The following is a 19,460-nucleotide window of genomic DNA, read 5'->3' on the forward strand; positions in this document are numbered from 1 at the left end:
GTGGCCAACCAGTCTCTCTGCGCCCTGCTCAGAGTCGGAACCCTGTCCAGGGTCCTCCACATCCTCCAGAGCCGACTCAGAGGGCTCCTCGCTGTCGGAGTCTGGTGGCAGCTCCAACGGCTCCTGCTAAGCCACAACACCCATCTATAAAAGCAACTCTTGTTTCACAAAACAGTTGTGAAAAGGAGCCTCACAAGCATCCTCTTGTGGGTGGAAGAGAAATCCTCTCGACTAATTTGCCACTAGGGAAGATGACTCATTCAGTGGGTCTGTACCGTACCGAGAATTGGGCAGAGAGAATCTCTTTCAGGGCACAGACGCTGAATCATCAAGTTTTGCCTGAAAAGGACGGCTTGGACAGCAGCACAGGGGGAAACACAAGAGATGCTACGCGTTGGGGTTTTTTTCCACGCTTTTATTCATTTATTATAAAAATCACTTGGAAAAGCATCTTTCGAGAGGTGCAAGAGGCCGGATCGAGGCGTCGGATAGGAAAGCTGTGAGAAAACCAAGCTTTTTCTCCTGGCCCTTCACGTTTTTGTTAACGGGGAATTCTGGGAGCCGAAGTCCACGCGTGTTACAGTGCTGGAGGATTTGGGGAGTTGGAAGTCCACCCGTGCCGGCTGGGGAAGCCTGGAAGAACGGCTCGAAGCGATGGAAAGCTTCAATCGGACACCGGCCCCATCTCACTGCAGTTTGGCCCGAAGCACATCCAGTTCCGTGCGGACCTTCAGTCGAATTCTGAAATCTTCCTCCGTGTGCTGGAAGGAAAGGAACAAACCCAACATTTGGATCTTGGTTAATGCAGAACGACGGTGGCTGAAGAAAGTGGCAAAACCTTTGTACCCGCGAAGGTTTAGATGACCTTCGCCAGTTGTGGCTTGCCAGCGCAGCTGCTGGAGGGGGAGAGGGGAATTGGGCCTTGTGGTGATGGGCCAGTGCACACATCCACAGCTCAATCGACACGAGTGGCAGGCTGGCGCACATGCGCATGAGTTCCCACCAGCCACCACTTGTGCAAGTTAAGCTGCCCACTTGCACTCTAGCTAGCCACTTGTGCGGCCCAATTCCCAGTAGGCCACGGGTCAATATTGGCCTGGGGGAGTTGGGGAGCACTGACCAAAGCAATATAATATTTTATCAGCTACTGAGGCTGCATTTGCACAAAGAAAAGAATCTTATAATTCAAGATTTTAACTTGGTTTATGTCAGGGTTTATCAGATTGTGGTCCGGATAATTCTTCCTTGGGAAGTTGATGGTCAATTGATTGATCCCTGAGAGGATTGTTTACACACAGCCAGTTTTATATCCTTCCAGGTTTCAAGCACTGACCACGTAACCTAGTCAGATAATGAAACGTCTTGCAAGAAAACCAGCCAGCTCAGAGAGCACCAGGGACCCCACAGTCCTCCTCCTCCTCTTTCTCACACCCCACCCCCTTTTAGCACTGATGATGTTCCCTAGTTGGGTCATGAAATGTCTTCAAGAAAACAATCAAGTTCAGAGAACACTAAGGGCCACACAGTCTTCCTCCTCCTCCTCCTTTCTGCAAACCCCACTCCCTTCTAGCACTGATGATGTTCCCTAGTTGGGTGATGAACCGTCATCCTTTTTCTTCTCCTCCTCCTCCTTTCTGCAAACCCCACTCCTTTCTAGAACTGATGATGTTCCCTAGTTGGGTCATGAACCGTCCTCCTTTTTCTTCTCCTCCTTTCTGCAAACCCCACTCCCTTCTAGCACTGATAATGTTACCTAGTTGGGTCATGAAACATCTCCAAAGAAAACAACCCAGAGCACACAGGACACCCTCAGTCGTCTTCCTCCTTTTTTAGGATAAATGTATTGATGGTTTTCATTATTTTAATTCTCTAAGTGTTTCAATAAGACCCCCACATACCTCTTTCACTAATAGATGGACTCCTTCGGGGAGATTATTCTGAATAATTTCCAAGAAAATGGGACTAAATGTGGCCGTCAGCTGATTAATCTGGAGGAACGGAGAAGAGAAAACAAATTACCAACGTTTGACGTATTATCTGTGAATCTCTGGTTTATCTATATTTTTTTATGCCGCCTGAAGATTTCCCACACTTTCCATTTCAAAGGGTAAGTACCATCACAGGAGGAAACGATCCGGAAAATAATGGAATGTGCCGAAATGAGTAAGCTTACATTTGAAATTAGAAGAACAAGAGGATGAGCAATATTATAAAAGTGTGGGACTTGTTTTACCAATGGTTGGATAAAAAAAAAACTGGGAATGAAATTGTTTACTTATGTTGTAATATTTCTTTTTCTTTTTTTCTTTTTTCTGTTATGATATATACGCCGTACAAAAAGCAAGATGTTCAGGTTGTCATCAAAATAATAAAACGATACAAATAGTCCTCGGTTTACTACCGTTTGTTAAGTGACCATTGAAAGTTAAAAACAGGGCTGGGGAAAAAAAGGGACTTGGGATGAGTCCTCACACTTATGGCCGTTACACCATGGTCATGGCCCCGGCAGGCCTGGGGCTGTTGACCTCTTGATTGAGGTCCAGCCCCGCTTAGACTGGGTGCATGTTGTGTCTTATTGTTTTAACCCCTTCTCATTACTTCTCATTTCTGTAAGCCGCCCGAATTATTAAATTCAATAAATGAAATGAAATGAAATAAAATAAAATTTTGGGTGCTTGGCGATTGAGGACAGTTGCAGCGTTCCGGATTCAACGTTTGCCATTTGTGATCTGTCCTCGTCTCCACTTCCACTAAGCAAAGTCAATGGGGGGGAAGCAGACTCCCTTAACGACCGTGTGATTCACTTAACAACGACAGGGATTCACTTAACAACAGTAGCAAAAATATCCTGCAAGTAAATAAGTAAGTTGGGTACAACTTACTTAGCAGCTATTTTTCTTTCTTTTTTTCCCTGTTTCCCTACATTTTTTTCTCTCTTCCCTCCTTATTTTTCTGCCATTTTCTTCTGTATTTTTGTATTTTATATGAGAGACCGATCAAAACGAAGATCACTAGAACTTTGAAATTGGGTCACAAGCAGCTTTTCGGCAGGGTCAGCCATAACCAGGATTTATTTTGTACAATGACAATAAAGGCTACGTACTATAACTTCGAACAATCGGTTGATCGGCCAGTCACTAAGCGAGGATCCCCTGTAGAGATGCCCTGGATTGCAGGTCCCAAACCGAGGTGTGTGTGTGGGGGTCTCGTGGTTTTGGGGCACAAGCTCAGCCTTTCAAGAAAGACGCAACGCGCTCTCACTCCGCCGTCATTCAGGAGTTTGAAACGGTGTAGGGCAGTGGTCTCCAACCTTGGCACCTTTAAGACCTGTGGACTTCAATTCCCAGAGTGGAGTTCAATTCCCAGAGCTTTGCTGGCTGAGGAACTCTGGGAATTGAAGTCCACAAGTCTGGTTGAGGAACTCTGGGAATTGAAGTCCACAAGTCTGGCTGAGGAACTCTGGGAACTGAAGTCCGCAAGTCTGGCTGAGGAACTCTGGGAATTGAAGTCCACAAGTCTGGCTGAGGAACTCTGGGAACTGAAGTCCGCAAGTCTGGCTGAGGAACTCTGGGAATTGAAGTCCACAAGTCTGGCTGAGGAACTCTGGGAACTGAAGTCCACAAGTCTGGTTGAGGAACTCTGGGAATTGAAGTCCACAAGTCTGGTTGAGGAACTCTGGGAACTGAAGTCCGCAAGTCTGGCTGAGGAACTCTGGGAACTGAAGTCCACAAGTCTGGTTGAAGAACTCTGGGAATTGAAGTCCACAAGTCTGGCTGAGGAACTCTGGGAACTGAAGTCCGCAAGTCTGGCTGAGGAACTCTGGGTATTGAAGTCCAAAAGTCTGGCTGAGGAACTCTGGGAATTGAAGTCCACAAGTCTGGCTGAGGAACTCTGGGAATTGAAGTCCACAAGTCTGGCTGAGGAACTCTGGGAATTGAAGTTCACAGGTCTTAAAGTTGCCAAGGTTGGAGACCACTGATATAGGATTTCCTGCCTGGGCAGGGGGTTGGGCTAGAAGACCTCCAAGGTCCCTTCCAACTCTGCTATTGTATTTTGTATTGTAGAGTTTGACAATAGAGTTTGACAGCCATCCTGCCATCATTACTTACAGCTAATCCTTGTTCATTTAGTGACTGTCTGAAGTTACGACAGCGCTGAAAAAAGTGAGTTTCCACCATTTTTTTTACCATTGCAGCATATCCACAGTCACGTGATCAAAAATTTAAGATACTTGGCAGCTGGCTCACATTTATGACGGTCGCAGTGTCCTGAATCACATGATTCCCCTTTCGCCACCCTCTTAACAAGCAAAGTCGACTTAACAACTGTGAGACTCACTAAACAACAGTGATTCGCTTGAGAACTCTGGCAAGAAAGGTTTTAAAGCGGGACGAGACTCACTTAGCAGCTGCCTCGCTTAGCGACAGGAATTTGGGGCTCCGTTGTGGCCGTAAGTCGAGGACTGCCTGTATTTTGGAGAATAAAACCAGGGAGGCGACCTACCTGAACGACACGCTGGTGGCTTGTAAGGTGGCCGTCCACACGGACTTTGCTGCCATGTTCCCCCGCCAACACCAGCTCCACCGTCTTCGTGGGCATGGCATAGCTGGGAAAAGAGTCAGAGAGGAAATTATTATTATTTCCCACACACACACACACTTGAGTGGATAAGCATTTGTCTGGTTTGGTATATTATTACATTAGCCTTAGTATGAGTCTGTATGCAATGAAATGTCATTTTAATGTATGCCAATTGAAAGGGACAAGTTATTATTCTATTGTTCTATTCTTCTCTATTAATAGGATAGGGAAGAATAGAATAATGACTTCATATTCTTCTCTATTCTATTCTTCCATTCTATTCTTCTCTATTCTATTCTATTCATTTAATTCCTATTCTATTCTTCTATTCCATTCTATTCTATTCTTCTCTATTCTATTCCATTCTATTTTCTATTCTATTCTTCTCTATTCTATTCTTCTATTCCATTCTATTCTTCTATTCCATTCTATTCTTCTCTATTCTATTCTTCTCTATTCTATTCTTCTATTCCCTTCTATTCTTCTATTCCATTCTATTCTTCTCTATTCTATTCTTCTCTATTCTATTCATTTAATTCCTATTCTATTCTATTCCATTCTATTCTTCTCTATTCTATTCTATTCATTTAATTCCTATTCTATTCCATTCTATTTTCTATTCTATTCTTCTCTATTCTATTCTTCTCTATTCTATTCTTCTCTATTCTATTCATTTAATTCTTATTCTATTCTATTCCATTCCATTCTATTCTTCTCTATTCTATTCTATTTTTCTCTATTCTATTCCATTCTATTTTCTATTCTATTCTTCTCTATTCTATTCTTCCATTCTATTCTTCTCTATTCTATTCTATTCATTTAATTCCTATTCTATTCTTCTATTCCATTCCATTCTATTCTTTTCTATTCTATTCTTCTCTATTCTATTTTCTATTCTTCTCTATTCTATTCTTCTATTCTATTCTTCTCTATTCTATTCTATTCATTTAATTCCTATTCTATTCTATTCTATTCTTCTATTCCACTCTATTCTATTCTTCTCTATTCTATTCTATTCCATTCTATTTTCTATTCTATTCTTCTCTATTCTATTCCATTCTCTTTTCTATATTCTGTTATATTCCATTCCACTCCACTTCAACTGTTTTCTACTCTGTTCTGTTCCGTTCTCGATTTCCTGCTTGAGCAAGGCGTTAGAATAGAATAACAAAATTGGAAGGGACCTCGGAGGTCTCCTAGTCCAACCCCCTGCTCAGGCAGGAAATCCTACACCCCTTCAGACAAACAGCTGTCCAACAGTTGTCTTAAAAGCTTCCAGTGTTGGAGCACCCACAACCTCTGGAGGTGCATCCTCAGACCTCTGGCTACGTATGGTTGCTAAGTGAGTCTAACCTTTCGACTACTTTGACGGGCAGCTTGTTGCAGAGCCGATGGACATACTGAGCGTAGTGTTCAACCAGGCAGACGTCGTAGCCCGTCATCACGATGTTTAAAGTCCCATACTGGTGCTCTGTCCCAGGGTCGATTTCTTTCATCTCCACGTGATTCTTCCTTTTAGGAGGGGCCTGGGAAAAAACGACAGCCGGGTTCATGGGTGGTTTATTCAACTGATACAGGTAGCCCTCATCTCACAACTGTTCATCATGACAGCTTGCGTGCTGGCAGATATGGCTCCGTGTGGCACCTGTGGCAAGCGTGCCATAGGTTCGCCAACAATACAATACAATAGCAGAGTTGGAAGGGGCCTCGGAGGGCTTCTAGTCCAACCCTCTGCCTAGGCAGGAAACCCTACACCATTTCAGACAAATCGCTATCCAACGTCTTCTTAAAGACTTTCAGTGTTGGAGAATTCACAACTTCTGGAGGCAACTTCTGTTCCACTGATTAATTGTTCTCACTGTCAGGAAATTTCTCCTCAGTTCTAAGTTGCTTCTCTCCTAGATTAGTTTCCACCCATTGCTTCTTGTTCTTCTTGTTCACAGGAATAGAAGAACAGAGTTGGAAGGGGCCTTGGAGGTCTTCTAGTCCAACCCCCTGCCTAGGCAGGAAACCCTATCCCGTTCCAGGCAAATGGCTATCCGACATCTTCTTAAACACTTCCAGTGTTGGGGCATTCACAACTTCTGGAGGCAACTTCTGTTCCACTGGTTAATTGTTCTCACTGTCAGGAAGTTTCTCCTTAGTTCTAAGTTGCTTCTCTCCTTGATCAGTTTCCACCCATTGCTTCTTGTTCTGCCCTCAGGTGCCTTAGAGAATAGATTTTCTTTATGGCAGCCCCTCAAATATTGGAAGATGCTGTCATGTCCCCCCTGGTCCTTCTGGGCATTTTGCAGTTAGATAATATCAAGCATGGGCCAGTTAAAAATGTGATTAATAAAGGATGGATCCAAAGAATCATAGAATCCTAGGGTTAGAAGGGACCTTGGAGGTCTTCTAGTCCAACCCCCTGCCTAGGCAGGAAACCCTACACCACTTCAGACAAATGGCTATCCAACATCTTCTTAAAGACTTCCACTGTTGGGGCATTCACAACTTCTGGAGGCAACTTCTGTTCCACTGATTGATTGTTCTCACTGTCTGGAAATTTCTCCTCAGTTCTAAGTTGCTTCTCTCCTTGATTAGTTTCCACCCGTTGCTGCTTGTTCACAGGAATAGAGTAACAGAGTTGGAAGGGACCTTGGAGGTCTTCTAGTTCAACTCCATTTAGGCAGGGTTCCCTTAACAATGGTAGCAAGAAAAGGGGCAAATGGGGCAAAACTCACTCAACAGGCCCCTTGGTTAACAACATTTCTGGGGCTCAATTGTGGTCCTACATCGAGGATTGCCTGTAATAGCCTTCTAATCCAGAATCGGACCCTCTCCACCCTTCGGGCCTTCCGGACGGCTGTGAAGATCTGGCTGTCCCAGCAAGCCTGGAGTTGAGTTCCCCCCCCCCCCCTACTCGAATTTGCTGCGTCTGTTGTGCTTTTAAGTTGTTCGTATTGTCCGATTGTTTTTGTTTTACTTTTTGTAATTTCCCCTCCCTTGGCTTTTGTTCAGCCGCCCTGAGTCCCTTCGGGGGAATAGGGCGGCCTACAAATTGAATGAACTCCAACTCCAATCCTCAGCCGATAGTCATGTCTCTCTAGAAATCTGTCTTTGACAGGAACAGCAAAGTGAGAGGTTTCTAATGCTCACCTCCGGCGGGAGAAGATGTTTATAGCGGCCGATACCATGGGTAGGCTTGGATCTGTAGTGTCTTTGAAAATTCTTCTGTAGGCTGCCTTTAAAAGAGGAAACAAAAACAATAATTCAGAAAACTTGGAAGGCCTGGATCAGAGTATTTTATAGCCCCTTGGCTGTCCCTGTCCAGCCTGCGTGATGTCAACTGGAAATTAGAAATCAAAAGAGGGCCATGAAAATATCTAGAGACCCCTCGCATCCTGGACATAAATTCTTTCAACTTCTACCCTCAAAACGATGCTATAGAACACTGCACACCCGAACAACTAGACACAAGGACAATTTTTCCCCAAACGCCATGACTCTGCTTAGCAACTAATTCCCACAACACTGTCAAATAATTTATGAAGACTGTATTACTATTCTTCTCATCCTTCCTAGTACCTATCTCCTTCTACTTATGATTACAACCTTGTTGCCTTTATCTTTATGATTATATTGTTTTATTTAGTTTCCTTTTGCTTATTTAGTATCTGTTGTGGCCCAGCAGGAGCCGTTGGAGCTGCCGGCAGACTCCCACAGCGAGGGGTCTTATGAGTCAGCCCTGGAGGAGGTGGAGGACCCTGGACAGGGTGCCGACTCCGAGCAGGGCGAGGAGAGACTGGTTGGCCACCAGGTGGCGGCGGAGCCTTGGATCAGAGGGAGTGTTCAGGAAAACACTTGTGAGTTGTTTCAGGATGCACGCCGTCGAAGGGCTACTCGGCGGAAGGAACAACTGCGTAATGGTAGGAGATGATTGCGCTTAGCTGATGCTGATTAAGATCCTCTCTCCTGATGATAAAAGAGACTGTTTGGGCCACGCCCTGTTTGCAGGAGCCAACGTTCACGATTCAGAGAAACCGACTTGGAGAAGTGGTTTGCTGTGAGAAGCCTGTTTGCATTGCCTAGGTTTGTAAGAATCACTGCCAGAGTGCTTATCTCTTTGTTTATTTGGGGCTTGCAGGCAACGAGAGTCTGGACTGATTAAAAGTATCCTTATTTACGTTTGCTTGCGGATTTCATTTCTGGACGGAGAAGGGGGGGTCAGAACAAGTATCCTATGATCATCACTAAGTGTTGTATCTTATGATTCTTGATGAATGTATATTTTATGTACACTGAGAGCTTATGCACTGGAGACAAATTCCTTGTGTGTCCAATCACACTTGGCCAATAAAGAATTATGTTCTATTTTTATTCTATAAAAATCCAAATAAGTGGTACGTTATGCATACAATACAGCTGCATTGCTTCTATTTTGAAGGGGGACTATTTTTTTTTAAAAAGTACATATGTGCATGCATGTTTCTTCATAGCTTAAGGGAGGAAAAAAAAGTGTAAAGTGTAGAGCAGAAGGGAAGAGGAAAGAAAAAAGCATTGACTTCCGATTTGTTTTGGTGCAATAGAATAAGGTAATAGCATAAAACCTCAACTTTTTACTTTTATAAAATCTATATTAGCCGTTTCTATAACAACAAACGTATCTAATCAACAAGACCCCAAATCAATGTTTCATTTTTTTCCCCCACCCCGAGTACAAAACCCAGAAGTGGTTTCCATGTGGAAACAAAAATAATTGTGTTCTTTTCTTTAATCAGAGCAGTAAATTTAGCCATCTCTGCTAGTTCTATCAACTTTTGCAGCCATTCCTCCATTGTGGGAATCAATTGGCCTCCCGTTTCTGTGTATGAAATAATGTTGCTGCCGTCGACATATATGGCATCCTTTTTTCTCCCAAATCTTTTCCCATTAAACCCAAAACACAAGTCTTCTGATCTTTATATTTACTTTAAGAATCTTGTGCATTAAGATGTGAATCCTACTCCAATACCTCTTTGCTTTGTCACATGTCCACCACAGGTGATAAAAAGTCCTTTATTTACTTTTACATTTTCAACATTCATTTAAGATATCCTTATAGACTGACAAGCTATCCGGTGTTGGATACCTACAATACATCATCTTATAACAATTTTCTTTTAAATAATAATTTAGTGTAAATTTTAAACCTTTTGCCTAAGAGAACAAACCAGGGAGGTCTGGTACATCTGCAACATTTTTAGAATAGAATAGAATAGAATAGAATAGAATAGAATTCTTTCTTGGGCAGGTGTGATGGGACACACAAGGAATTTGTCTTTGGTGCAGATGCTCTCGGTGTATATAAAAAGACAAGATACATTCATCAAGAATCATAAGCTACAACACTTAATGATAGTCATAGGGTACAAATAAGCAATCAGGAAACAATCCATATAAACCATAAGGATGCAAGCAATAAAGTCACAGTTGTGCAGTCATAAGTGGGAGGAGACGGGTGATAGGACAGGTGAGAAGACTAATAGGAATAGTAATGCAGTCTTAGTGAATAGTTTGACAGTGGAGAGGGAATTATTTGTTTAGCAGAGTGATGGCGTTCAGTGTCCTTGTGTCTAGTTGTTTTGGTGTGCAGTGCTCTATAGCGTCGTTTTGAGGGTAGGAGTTGAAACAATTTATGTTCAGGATGCGAGGGGTCTGTAGATATTTTCACGGCCCTCTTTTTGACTCGTGCAGTATGCAGGTCCTCAATGGAAGGCAGGTTAGCAGTAATTGTTTTCTCTGCAGTTCTGATTTTCCTCTGAAGTCTCCGTCTGTCTTGTTGGGTTGCAGAGCCAAACCAGACAGTTATAGAGGTGCAGGTGACAGACTCAATAATTCCTCTGTAGAACTGGGAAAAGGCCTGTTTTGTGGCCAACTGTTTTTGCCAAAATGGGGTGAATATAACACCCTCTCATTTAGTTATTTATTTATTGAATTTATTTGCCGCCCATCTCGTAGCAGTCAATTCTGGGTAGCAAATTCATCACACCACAGCATAGCCCCAAAGACGGTTCTCTTTCCCAAGTTACGATAAATCGTTTAAAAAACAAACAAAACCTTCTTACCTAGAGGAGAGACTGGATTCCTTCTGGATGATTTGAATGCAAGGCTAAAAAGCAAAGAGACAAATAAATCCTTATTATGCTTGGATAGCAGGTACTTCCATGGGATAAAAATTTTCACAGCTCTCTTGGGGTTCTCCAGTTAAAAAGTAATTAGAATGCAAAGCTCCCAACTGGCAATTTTGCAAATTTATATAAAGAAGTACAAGTCATAACAATCCCGCATCAATTTATTTGTCCTATCAAAATGTGTCCCGTCACACAGCTCCCCATTTAAAATGTTCACAATAAGGTGGAGCATCTGAATTCTTCCTGTCCTTTTAGTGATACCTTCCACCAAGACACAAAAAAAAGATATAGATGTCAATTAGGAGCCGAGGTGGCGCAGTGGTTAAATGCAGCACTGCAGGCTACTTCAGCTGACTGCAGTTCAGCAGTTCGGCTGTTCAAATCCCACCAGGCTCAAGGTTGACTCAGCCTTCCATCCTTCCGAGGTGGGTAAAATGAGGACCCAGATTGTTGTTGGGGGCGATATGCTGACTCTGTAAACCGCTTAGAGAGGGCTGAAAGCCCTATGAAGTGGTATATAAGTCTAATTATTGCTATTGCTATTGCTAATTAATTGGGGCCAGAATGTCTGTTGTTAAGCAAAGCAGTTGTTTAATAGGTGGTGCCCAATTTTATGACTTTCGCCATTGTTGTTAAGCAAATCATTATAGATGCTAAGTGGATCAGTGTTTGCTAAGCCAATCCAATTTCCACATTGAGTTTCCTTGTTTAGAAGCCTTCTGGGAAGCTTGCAAACATCGTGACTATCATAAATAGGTGCTGATTATAAAGCTCCCAAATCTTAATCGAGTGACCATGGGGATGCTAATATGATCGTAAGTGTGAGAACCGATCATAGGTCACTTATTTCAATGCCACTGTAACCTCAAACAATAGTTACGCAAATAGTTGTTAAGGATTATCTGTAATCTGCAGAGCATTGGATATCTCACCTGAAAATACCACATCCTTGCTTTAAAACAGATTCCTTTCCCAGGGACAACACCTGCAGGAAGAAAGTTAAATCATCAGTTACTGAAATAAAATAAAAAATGTACCAGGCTGTTCTCAAAAGGCTACTCCTTAGTGACCTTCTCAAATTGATTATATAAGCCCAAAACACTGTTGGCAAGAAAACCATAATACGTCTGATGTCCCACATTTTCTTTCGGCTTCGTTTCTCTCACTTTCGCCCCATTTGATGACTTTTCTTGCCATGTTTGTTAAGTGAATCATGGCAGTTGTTAAATTAGCAGCATGGTTGTTAAGTGAATATGTTCTGACCCCCACCTTGTCCGTTCAGAAACGAAAGCCAAACAGAACGTTCAAAGGAATGTTTTCTATCAGTCCCGGATCTTGCTGGCTGCGAGCCCAAAATAAACACAGATAATTAGCTCTGGCAAAAAGTCCTAATAGCTCTGGCAGAAAGTCACACCAAAATGCCAAAATTAATTCCTATTCTATTCTTCTATTCCATTCCATTCTATTCTATTCTTCTCTATTCTATTCTATTCTATTTTTCTCTATTCTATTCTATTCCATTCTATTTTCTATTCTATTCTTCTCTATTCTATTCTTCCATTCTATTCTTCTCTATTCTATTCTATTCTTCTCTATTCTATTCTATTCTTCTCACACCAAAATGCAAACCCGGCTTCTCTTATCTCAAAACCACTTATCCAAGTTGGCTTCTCTTAGTTAGTAAACACGAACAAGAACCATCACTAGAACAGGAACGGAACGTTGACTTCTGCAACCAGGGTGTGGCACCAGCGGTCTCCTTACACACAGAGGATCCCAATGAGCAACAGCTGCTCGCAATCATCTCCTTTGTCCTTTACGCTGAGTAGACCTAAGCCTGCTTGCCTCCTGATACAACTCCCAAATACTTTCAGGAACATTCCCTTTGATCCAATGCTCTGCCGCCACCTGGTCTCCTCGCCCTGCTGGGCGTCGACACCCTGTCCAGGGTCCTCCACCTCCTCCAAGGCCAACTCATAAGACCCCCTCGCTGTCGGAGTCTGGTGGCAGCTCTAACGGCTCCTGCTGGGCCACAACAGGAATCTAATTTCCCCATTGACTGAGGGTCACAAAAGGGGATCGTGTGAGCCCGGGACACTGTGACCCGTCAAAAAGATGAACCAGTTGCAGTTGAACTGTTGTAAGTCAAGAACTACCTGTAGCTATTCTTGGGAGGGGGGGGGATGTTATTGAGACTGCCTACTGCCAATTACCTCCACTCGACCAATTAGATCCCATAGATTAGGCCTCCTCCGAGTTCCATCTGCCGGTCAATGTCGACTGGCAACCATGCAGAGGAGAGCCTTCTCGGTGGCAGCTCCGACCCTATGGAACGATCTCCCCGTGGAGATTCGTACCCTCACCACCCTCCAGACCTTCCACATAGCCCTTAAAACCTGGCTGTCCCGTAAGGCCTGGGGTTAAAGACCGCAACCCACCCGAATTGTATGAATGTTGTGCTTTTAATGATGTACTGTCTTATGTATTAATCTGTTTGTCCTCCCTTCCTTCCGAATTGTGAGCCGCCCTGAGTCCCCCCAGGGAAAAGGGCGGCATATAAATAAACTACTAGCAAAACATTTATGAATAATGAGAAAAGCAGGATAAAAATCAAAGAAATGGGAAACATTAAATCCCAAATAAATAAAGTAGAAAGGGCAAAAGCAGAGAAATGTAGTTACATCCCTAACTTGGGGGGGGGGGAATCCCCATTATAAAGTGAGATAAATTGGGTTATTCTTGCAAAAGAAAAGAACCTGGGCAACTCCATTTTTACACTTTCCATAGCGCAAGCAGCACCTTTGTAACACATTAAAATAAAAGGTTCATTTAGGGGTAGAACAAGGCTATAAAATTAATTGAGAAATTTGTGGCCAGGTCAACGTGACATTACTGGAATCAGCCAGTGGCAGCTCCAGGAAACTGTCCTAATGGGATTGGGGGTGGATTATTAGTCCAAAATGTATGTATTTAAGCCATGTAATCAGATCTATCCGACATTCTCTTTCTATCTTTCATGGTTGAGAATCCTTTTGCAAAAGCCTATATACAATTGCATTTAAAATAAATATGGCTTTTATTGTTCATGGTCTCCTTGTTTCTATATGAGAGTGAAGGGGAATAGTAATAAGGAAACAAACTTGTTGGTTTTAGTAGAAACATTTGTTTTCTGTAACACACCTATATTATGCCTTGTAATACAATACAATAGCAGAGTTGGAAAGGACCTTGGAGGTCTTCTAGTCCAACCCCCTGCCTAGGCAGGAAACCCAATACCGTTTCAGACAAATGGCTATCCAACATCTTCTTAAAGACTTCCATTGTTGGGGCATTCACAACTTCTGGAGGCAACTTCTGTTCCATTGATTAATTGTTCTAACTGTCAGGAAATTTCTCCCCAGTTCTAAGTGGCTTCTGTCCTTGATTAGTTTCCACCCATTGCTTCTTGTTCTACCCTCAGGTGCCTTGGAGATTAGCTTGACTCCCTCTTCTTTGGGGCAACCCCTGAGATATTGGGACACTACTATCCTGTCTCCCCTGGTCCTTCTTTTCATTAAACTAGACCTACCCAGTTCCTGCAACCGTTCCTCATATGTTTTAGTCTCCAGTCCCCTAATCCTCTTTCTTGCTCTTCTCTGCACTCTTTCCAGAGTCTCCACATCTATTCTACATCGGGGTGACCAAAACTGGATGCCGTACTCCAAGCGTGGCCTTCCCAAGGCCTTATAAAGTGGCATTAACCCTTCACATGATCTTGATTCCATCCCTGTTTATGCAGCCTAGAACTGTGTTGGCTTTTTTGGCAGCTGCTGCACACGGCTGGCTCCTATTTAAATGGTTGTCCACTAGGACTCCAAGATCCCTCTCACAGTTACTAGTATTGAGCAAGGTACCACCTATACTGTACCTGTGCATTTGGTTTTTCTTGCCTAAATGTAGAACCTGACTTTTTTTTAAACCTTACTTTTTTTTGTATTTGTAATGTATCTGGCAAAGGTCAAATCCTTGCCATTTGAACTCTTATTATTTTAATTTTAACTTTTTATCTTGTCTTTGTAAGCCGCCCAGAGTCCTACGGGATTGGGCGGCACACAGATGTATTAAATTTCAATTTCAAATTTCAATTTCTTATCAACCTGCAATCTATGGGCATAGAACTTTCATTTCATTTTCATTTCATTTGTTGAATTTCTAGGCCGCCCAATCCCGAAGGACTCCTTATCCCGGAATGGAGCTGTAAAGAGCTGTAAAACTGATACCTTTGATATGTCCCCCTTCTGTCTAAGGCAGTGTTTCTCAACCTTGGCCACTTGAAGATGTCTGGACTTCAACTCCCAGAATTCTGGGAGTTGAAGTCCAGACATCTTCAAGTAGCCAAGGTTGAGAAACACTGGTCTAAGGAGGTATCTCACCTTTCACCTGTGCCCTTCACAACAGCAATAGCAATAGCAGTAGACTTATATACCGCTTCATAGGCCTTTCAGGCCTCTCTAAGCGGTTTACAGAGAGTCAGCATATTGCCCCCAACAATCTGGGTCCTCATTTTACCCACCTCGGAAGGATGGAAGGCTGAGTCAACCCTGAGCCGGTGAGATTTGAACCGCTGACCTGCTGATCTAGCAGTAGCCTGCAGTGCTGCATTTAACCACTGCGCCACCTTGGCTCATAGGGGGGCCAAATGGCCAATCCTGGGGGCCAAATGGCCAATCCTGGTAACAGCAAGGAGACAAGACGGATAAAGCTAGTGATGATATTTCTTCACTGTATAAAAAGGGGCTTCTCTGAAGGTCTCAGCTCTTCCCTGCATATCCTTGGGTTATGTTGGTAACAACTGACCATCATGTCTTTAAACTTTGATCAAAGATTAAACGCAGAGCCAAGGTGGCGCAGTGGTTAAATGCAGCACTGCAGGCTACTTCAGCTGACTGCAGTTCTGCAGTTCGGCTGTTCAAATCTCACCGGCTCAAAGGTTGACTCAGCCTTCCATCCTTCCGAGGTGGGTGAAATGAGGACCCGGATTGTTGTTGGGGGCGATATGCTGACTCTGTAAACCGCTTAGAGAGGGCTGAAAGCCCTATGAAGCGGTATATAAGTCTAACTGCTATGGCTATTGCTATTGTTATTCAAGCCTCCCTTTTAAGTCTCATGTTTGGCTCATTGTGGCTTGGATTTTAATAATTGTATCTTTTATCTTAATTTTTAAATGACCTTTTTTTATCTTGCCTGTAAAAGCCGCCCAGAGTCCCAAGGGAGCGGGCGGCATGCAAATTTTATTCAATTGAAATTGAAATTGTTTTCTCACAACTTCTATGGGCCTCAACGTCTTCTCAAAACCTTCCATTTGGGAGTTTTTCGTTTTACAAAATTTGGGTAAACTAAAAGTAACACCCATCTACCAATAAATTCACCCATTCCCCATGCACTCCCTCGGCTTCCCCGCCACCACCACCCCTTTCCATCCCACCCGCGCTTTCCCACCTTGAGGACCCGCAGATGGGCTGGCTGGGCATGATGGGACCTGGAATCCCACCCATTCCGAGTACAGCCAGTTGAAGGAGACAGAGAAGGATGGGGAAAAGGAAACCCCCCCCCCCCCAAAAAAATACTTACTTTCCCCAAGGCCGCGCTCATGATCTTCAGCGGCGCCCCCGACCCTCCAGGCGGTAACCACGGCGACGCGGGGAGTTTTTTTTTGGGGGGGGGGGCTTTGAAATAACGAATCCGAATGAGGTCACCCTAATGCGTTCCCCCGCAGGTCCCGGGTCCGTCACTAAAATAGTTCCCCTTTGGAACCTGTGCCGCGGGTTTCAAGTTCCGCGGCGAGTTTGTCCCGTCTCCGCCGCCAATCAGAGGCGTCCTCTCCGCAGTGGCTGTTCTGATTGGCTAAGAAAAAGGAGCATAGAGAGGAAAAAACGGAGAGAGGTGACTTGCCGGCTTCTTTTAGAATTAGAAGTAGTTTTAGAATTAGTAGAGATCATTAGAATTAGAAATAGGGATAGGATTTGAATCACAAATAGCAATAGCACTTAGACTTATATACCGCTTCATAGTGCTTTTACACAGCGCTCTCAGGGCTGTAAAAATACTGAGCCAGCATGTTTCCCCCAACAATCTGGTTCTCATTTTACACCCCCCCACCCCCCCACCCCCGGAAGGATGGAAGGCTGAGTCAACCTTGAGCAGGTGAGATTTGAACTGCTGAACTGCAGCTGAAGTAGCCTGCAGTACTGAAGTTCTAACCGCTGCGCCACCTCGGCTCAATCATAAGATACAATACTTAGTGAGAATCATAAGATACTAAATAAAAGCAATCCACATAAATCATAAGACACAACGAGAAAGAAGTATGAGTTTTTATAGACTCAGATCTGCATATATTTTTTTATCCCTGGGATGAAAACCACAAAAAGTTTGCAAGTTTAATAACATTTATATGCCGCCCAATCCCGTAGGACTCCGGGCGGCTTACAGTACAGAAATAAATCAAAAAAATAAAATACAGGGAAAGAGAAGATAGATTTAAAATACAACACACCAGGCACTCCGTTCTAAATGGGGCCGGACCGTATTTTGGGGTCAACAGCCCCAGGCCTGCCGGAGCAGCCAGATTTTAATGGCTTTCCGGAAAGCTGAGAGAGTGTGAAGATTCCGGATCTCTGCAGGTAGATCATTCCACAGGGCCGGGGCAGCTACAAAGAAAGACCTTGCCCGAGTAGTCGCCAACCAGCATTGCCCGGTCGACGGTACCCGGAGGAGGCCCAACCTGTGAGATCTTATAGGTCGTTGGGAGGTATGTGGCACTCCACCTGCATTTGGATTGCTTGTAGGTGGTCACCGGTGTTGTGCAAATCCAGGAATGGTGGCTTACATGTTAGCAGTTAGACTTATATACTGCTTCATAGGGCTTTCAGCCCTCTCTAAGCGGTTTACAGAGTCAGGATATCGCCCCCACAGTCTGGGTCCTCATTTCACCCACCTCGGAAGGATGGAAGGCTGAGTCAACCCTGAGCCGGTGAGATTAGAACCGCTGAACTGCAGATAACAGCTGAAGTGGCCTGCAGTACTGTACCCTAACCATTGCGCCACCTTGGCTCGTGTTAGTGGCTTATCATTCAGTCAGCCACAAAATGACATTAGCTGAGGAAACTATGGTTTGGTTAGCCATGGGTTAGTCTAGCAGTTTTCAACTATGGCAACTTTACTACCTGTAGTAGACCTGAATTCCAAGTATTCCTGAGCCAAGGTTCACAAGAGATGCAGAGCCTCTTGCAAGAGAGTGGATTTTTTTGGTTTAACGGATGAAGAGACAGAAGAGATCTTGGAGGCCATCTAGTCCAACCCTCAGCGCCCAAGCAGGAGACCCTACACCATTTCTGACAGATGGCAGTCCAGTCTCTTCTTGAAAGCTTCCAGGGATGAAGCTCCCACAACTTCTGAAGGCAACTTCTGTTCCGTGGGTTGATTGTTTTCATTGTCAGAAAATTTATCCTTCTTTCTAGTTTGAATCCTTCCTTGGTCAGTTTCCATCCATTATTCCTTCTCTGGCCTTCGGGGGCTTTGGAAAATAGCTCGACCCCCTCCCCTGGAAAGCTGCTATCCTGTCTCCCCTGGTCCTTCTCTTCACTAGACTAGCCATGTCCAGTTCCTGCAACCGTTCACCGTATGTTTTAGCCCCCAGACATCTAATCAGGGGTGAAATTCAGCATGTTCTAACAGGTTCTGGAGACTTTGGGCCAATCACCAGGGGATGGTGAGTTCTAGTCCTACCTTAGCTATGAAAACTGACTGGGTGACTTTGGGCCAGTCCCCCTCTTTCAGCCCAACACACAGGGTTTGTTGTTCTGTGGAAAATAGGATGACAAAGGAGAATTAAATATGCTTGCTGCCTTGAGCTATTTATAATGCCACGAAGGTGGGATTAAAAAACAGTCTGATGGAGGTGGAGGGAGGGAGGGGTATGCATTAGGCTAGACAAGAATTTGGTGGTAAACTAGAATTATTTTGACATACAAAAAATTGTACTTCGATGTCTTACTGATTGAGGAATGATGAAAGGTTTGTTTTAAAAGAAATAAAACTTTTGAACTTGAAAGAAAGTAAAAGAAAAATAGAAAAAAAACAGTCTGATAAACCCACAAAATCAAAACGTCATTCGATTCTTTGAAATACGACGCTTTTCTCTCATTGCCGCTAGGAATTGCAGAGAAAGGAAATTCCAGGAGGACAGAGGATGCTTAGTGACAAGGAGGAAACAGGAGACCAGTGTGGTTGCGGTAGATAAGATATTATGGCCAGGTGGAACGAGAATTGAAATATCCGGAGACTTCAACCGTCACGCTGCGTGTCGTAAGGTTTGATTGGCAGGTCTCCGCTGTGGCCCCCTCTTGAAACACTAAGATGAATCACAGAACGCGGAGGAAGCTGCCTGTGTGTTATGAATAGAATGAAGACTGTGCCATCCGTTTACCAGAGCTTGGGGAAAGAAAGAAAAAGATCACACAACAATGTGTGTGGCCTGCAAGGTAGCGACGTTTTGATGTTCTCGGAGGCAGGCGCTTAGCAACCTACGAGTTCTGCTAATGGGCTCAATCCACCGGGGAGTTTTGTTCTGCAGCAAACTTGATTGAAAGGTGTGGGAATCGTACAGCAACCCGCAGGGAGGGTTGTGAGCCTAAGGTGGCGTTGGGCAGCCGTCATCCATCTCTCGATCGTTCATCCGTGGGTTCC

The 19,460-nt window shown here is 43.9% G+C and overlaps 1 protein-coding gene across 1 annotated transcript; it reads right to left on the minus strand.

Annotated features, from left to right (window-relative positions):
• Positions 1–401: 401 nt before the first annotated feature.
• MRPL48 (mitochondrial ribosomal protein L48) lies at positions 402–16,518 on the minus strand. Its single transcript, XM_032220337.1, has 8 exons — positions 16,344–16,518; positions 11,666–11,718; positions 10,668–10,711; positions 7,720–7,805; positions 5,935–6,107; positions 4,504–4,606; positions 1,899–1,988; positions 402–761 (listed from the first exon to the last, which is right to left on the minus strand). Exons 1-8 carry the CDS (start codon positions 16,362–16,364, stop codon positions 687–689), a joined length of 645 nt encoding a protein of 214 aa, XP_032076228.1. The 5' UTR covers positions 16,365–16,518; the 3' UTR covers positions 402–686.
• Positions 16,519–19,460: the final 2,942 nt, after the last annotated feature.

The sequence above is a fragment of the Thamnophis elegans genome, chromosome 6 (assembly GCF_009769535.1).
Source record: "Thamnophis elegans isolate rThaEle1 chromosome 6, rThaEle1.pri, whole genome shotgun sequence".
In the NCBI taxonomy this organism is placed as follows: Eukaryota; Metazoa; Chordata; class Lepidosauria; order Squamata; family Colubridae; genus Thamnophis; species Thamnophis elegans.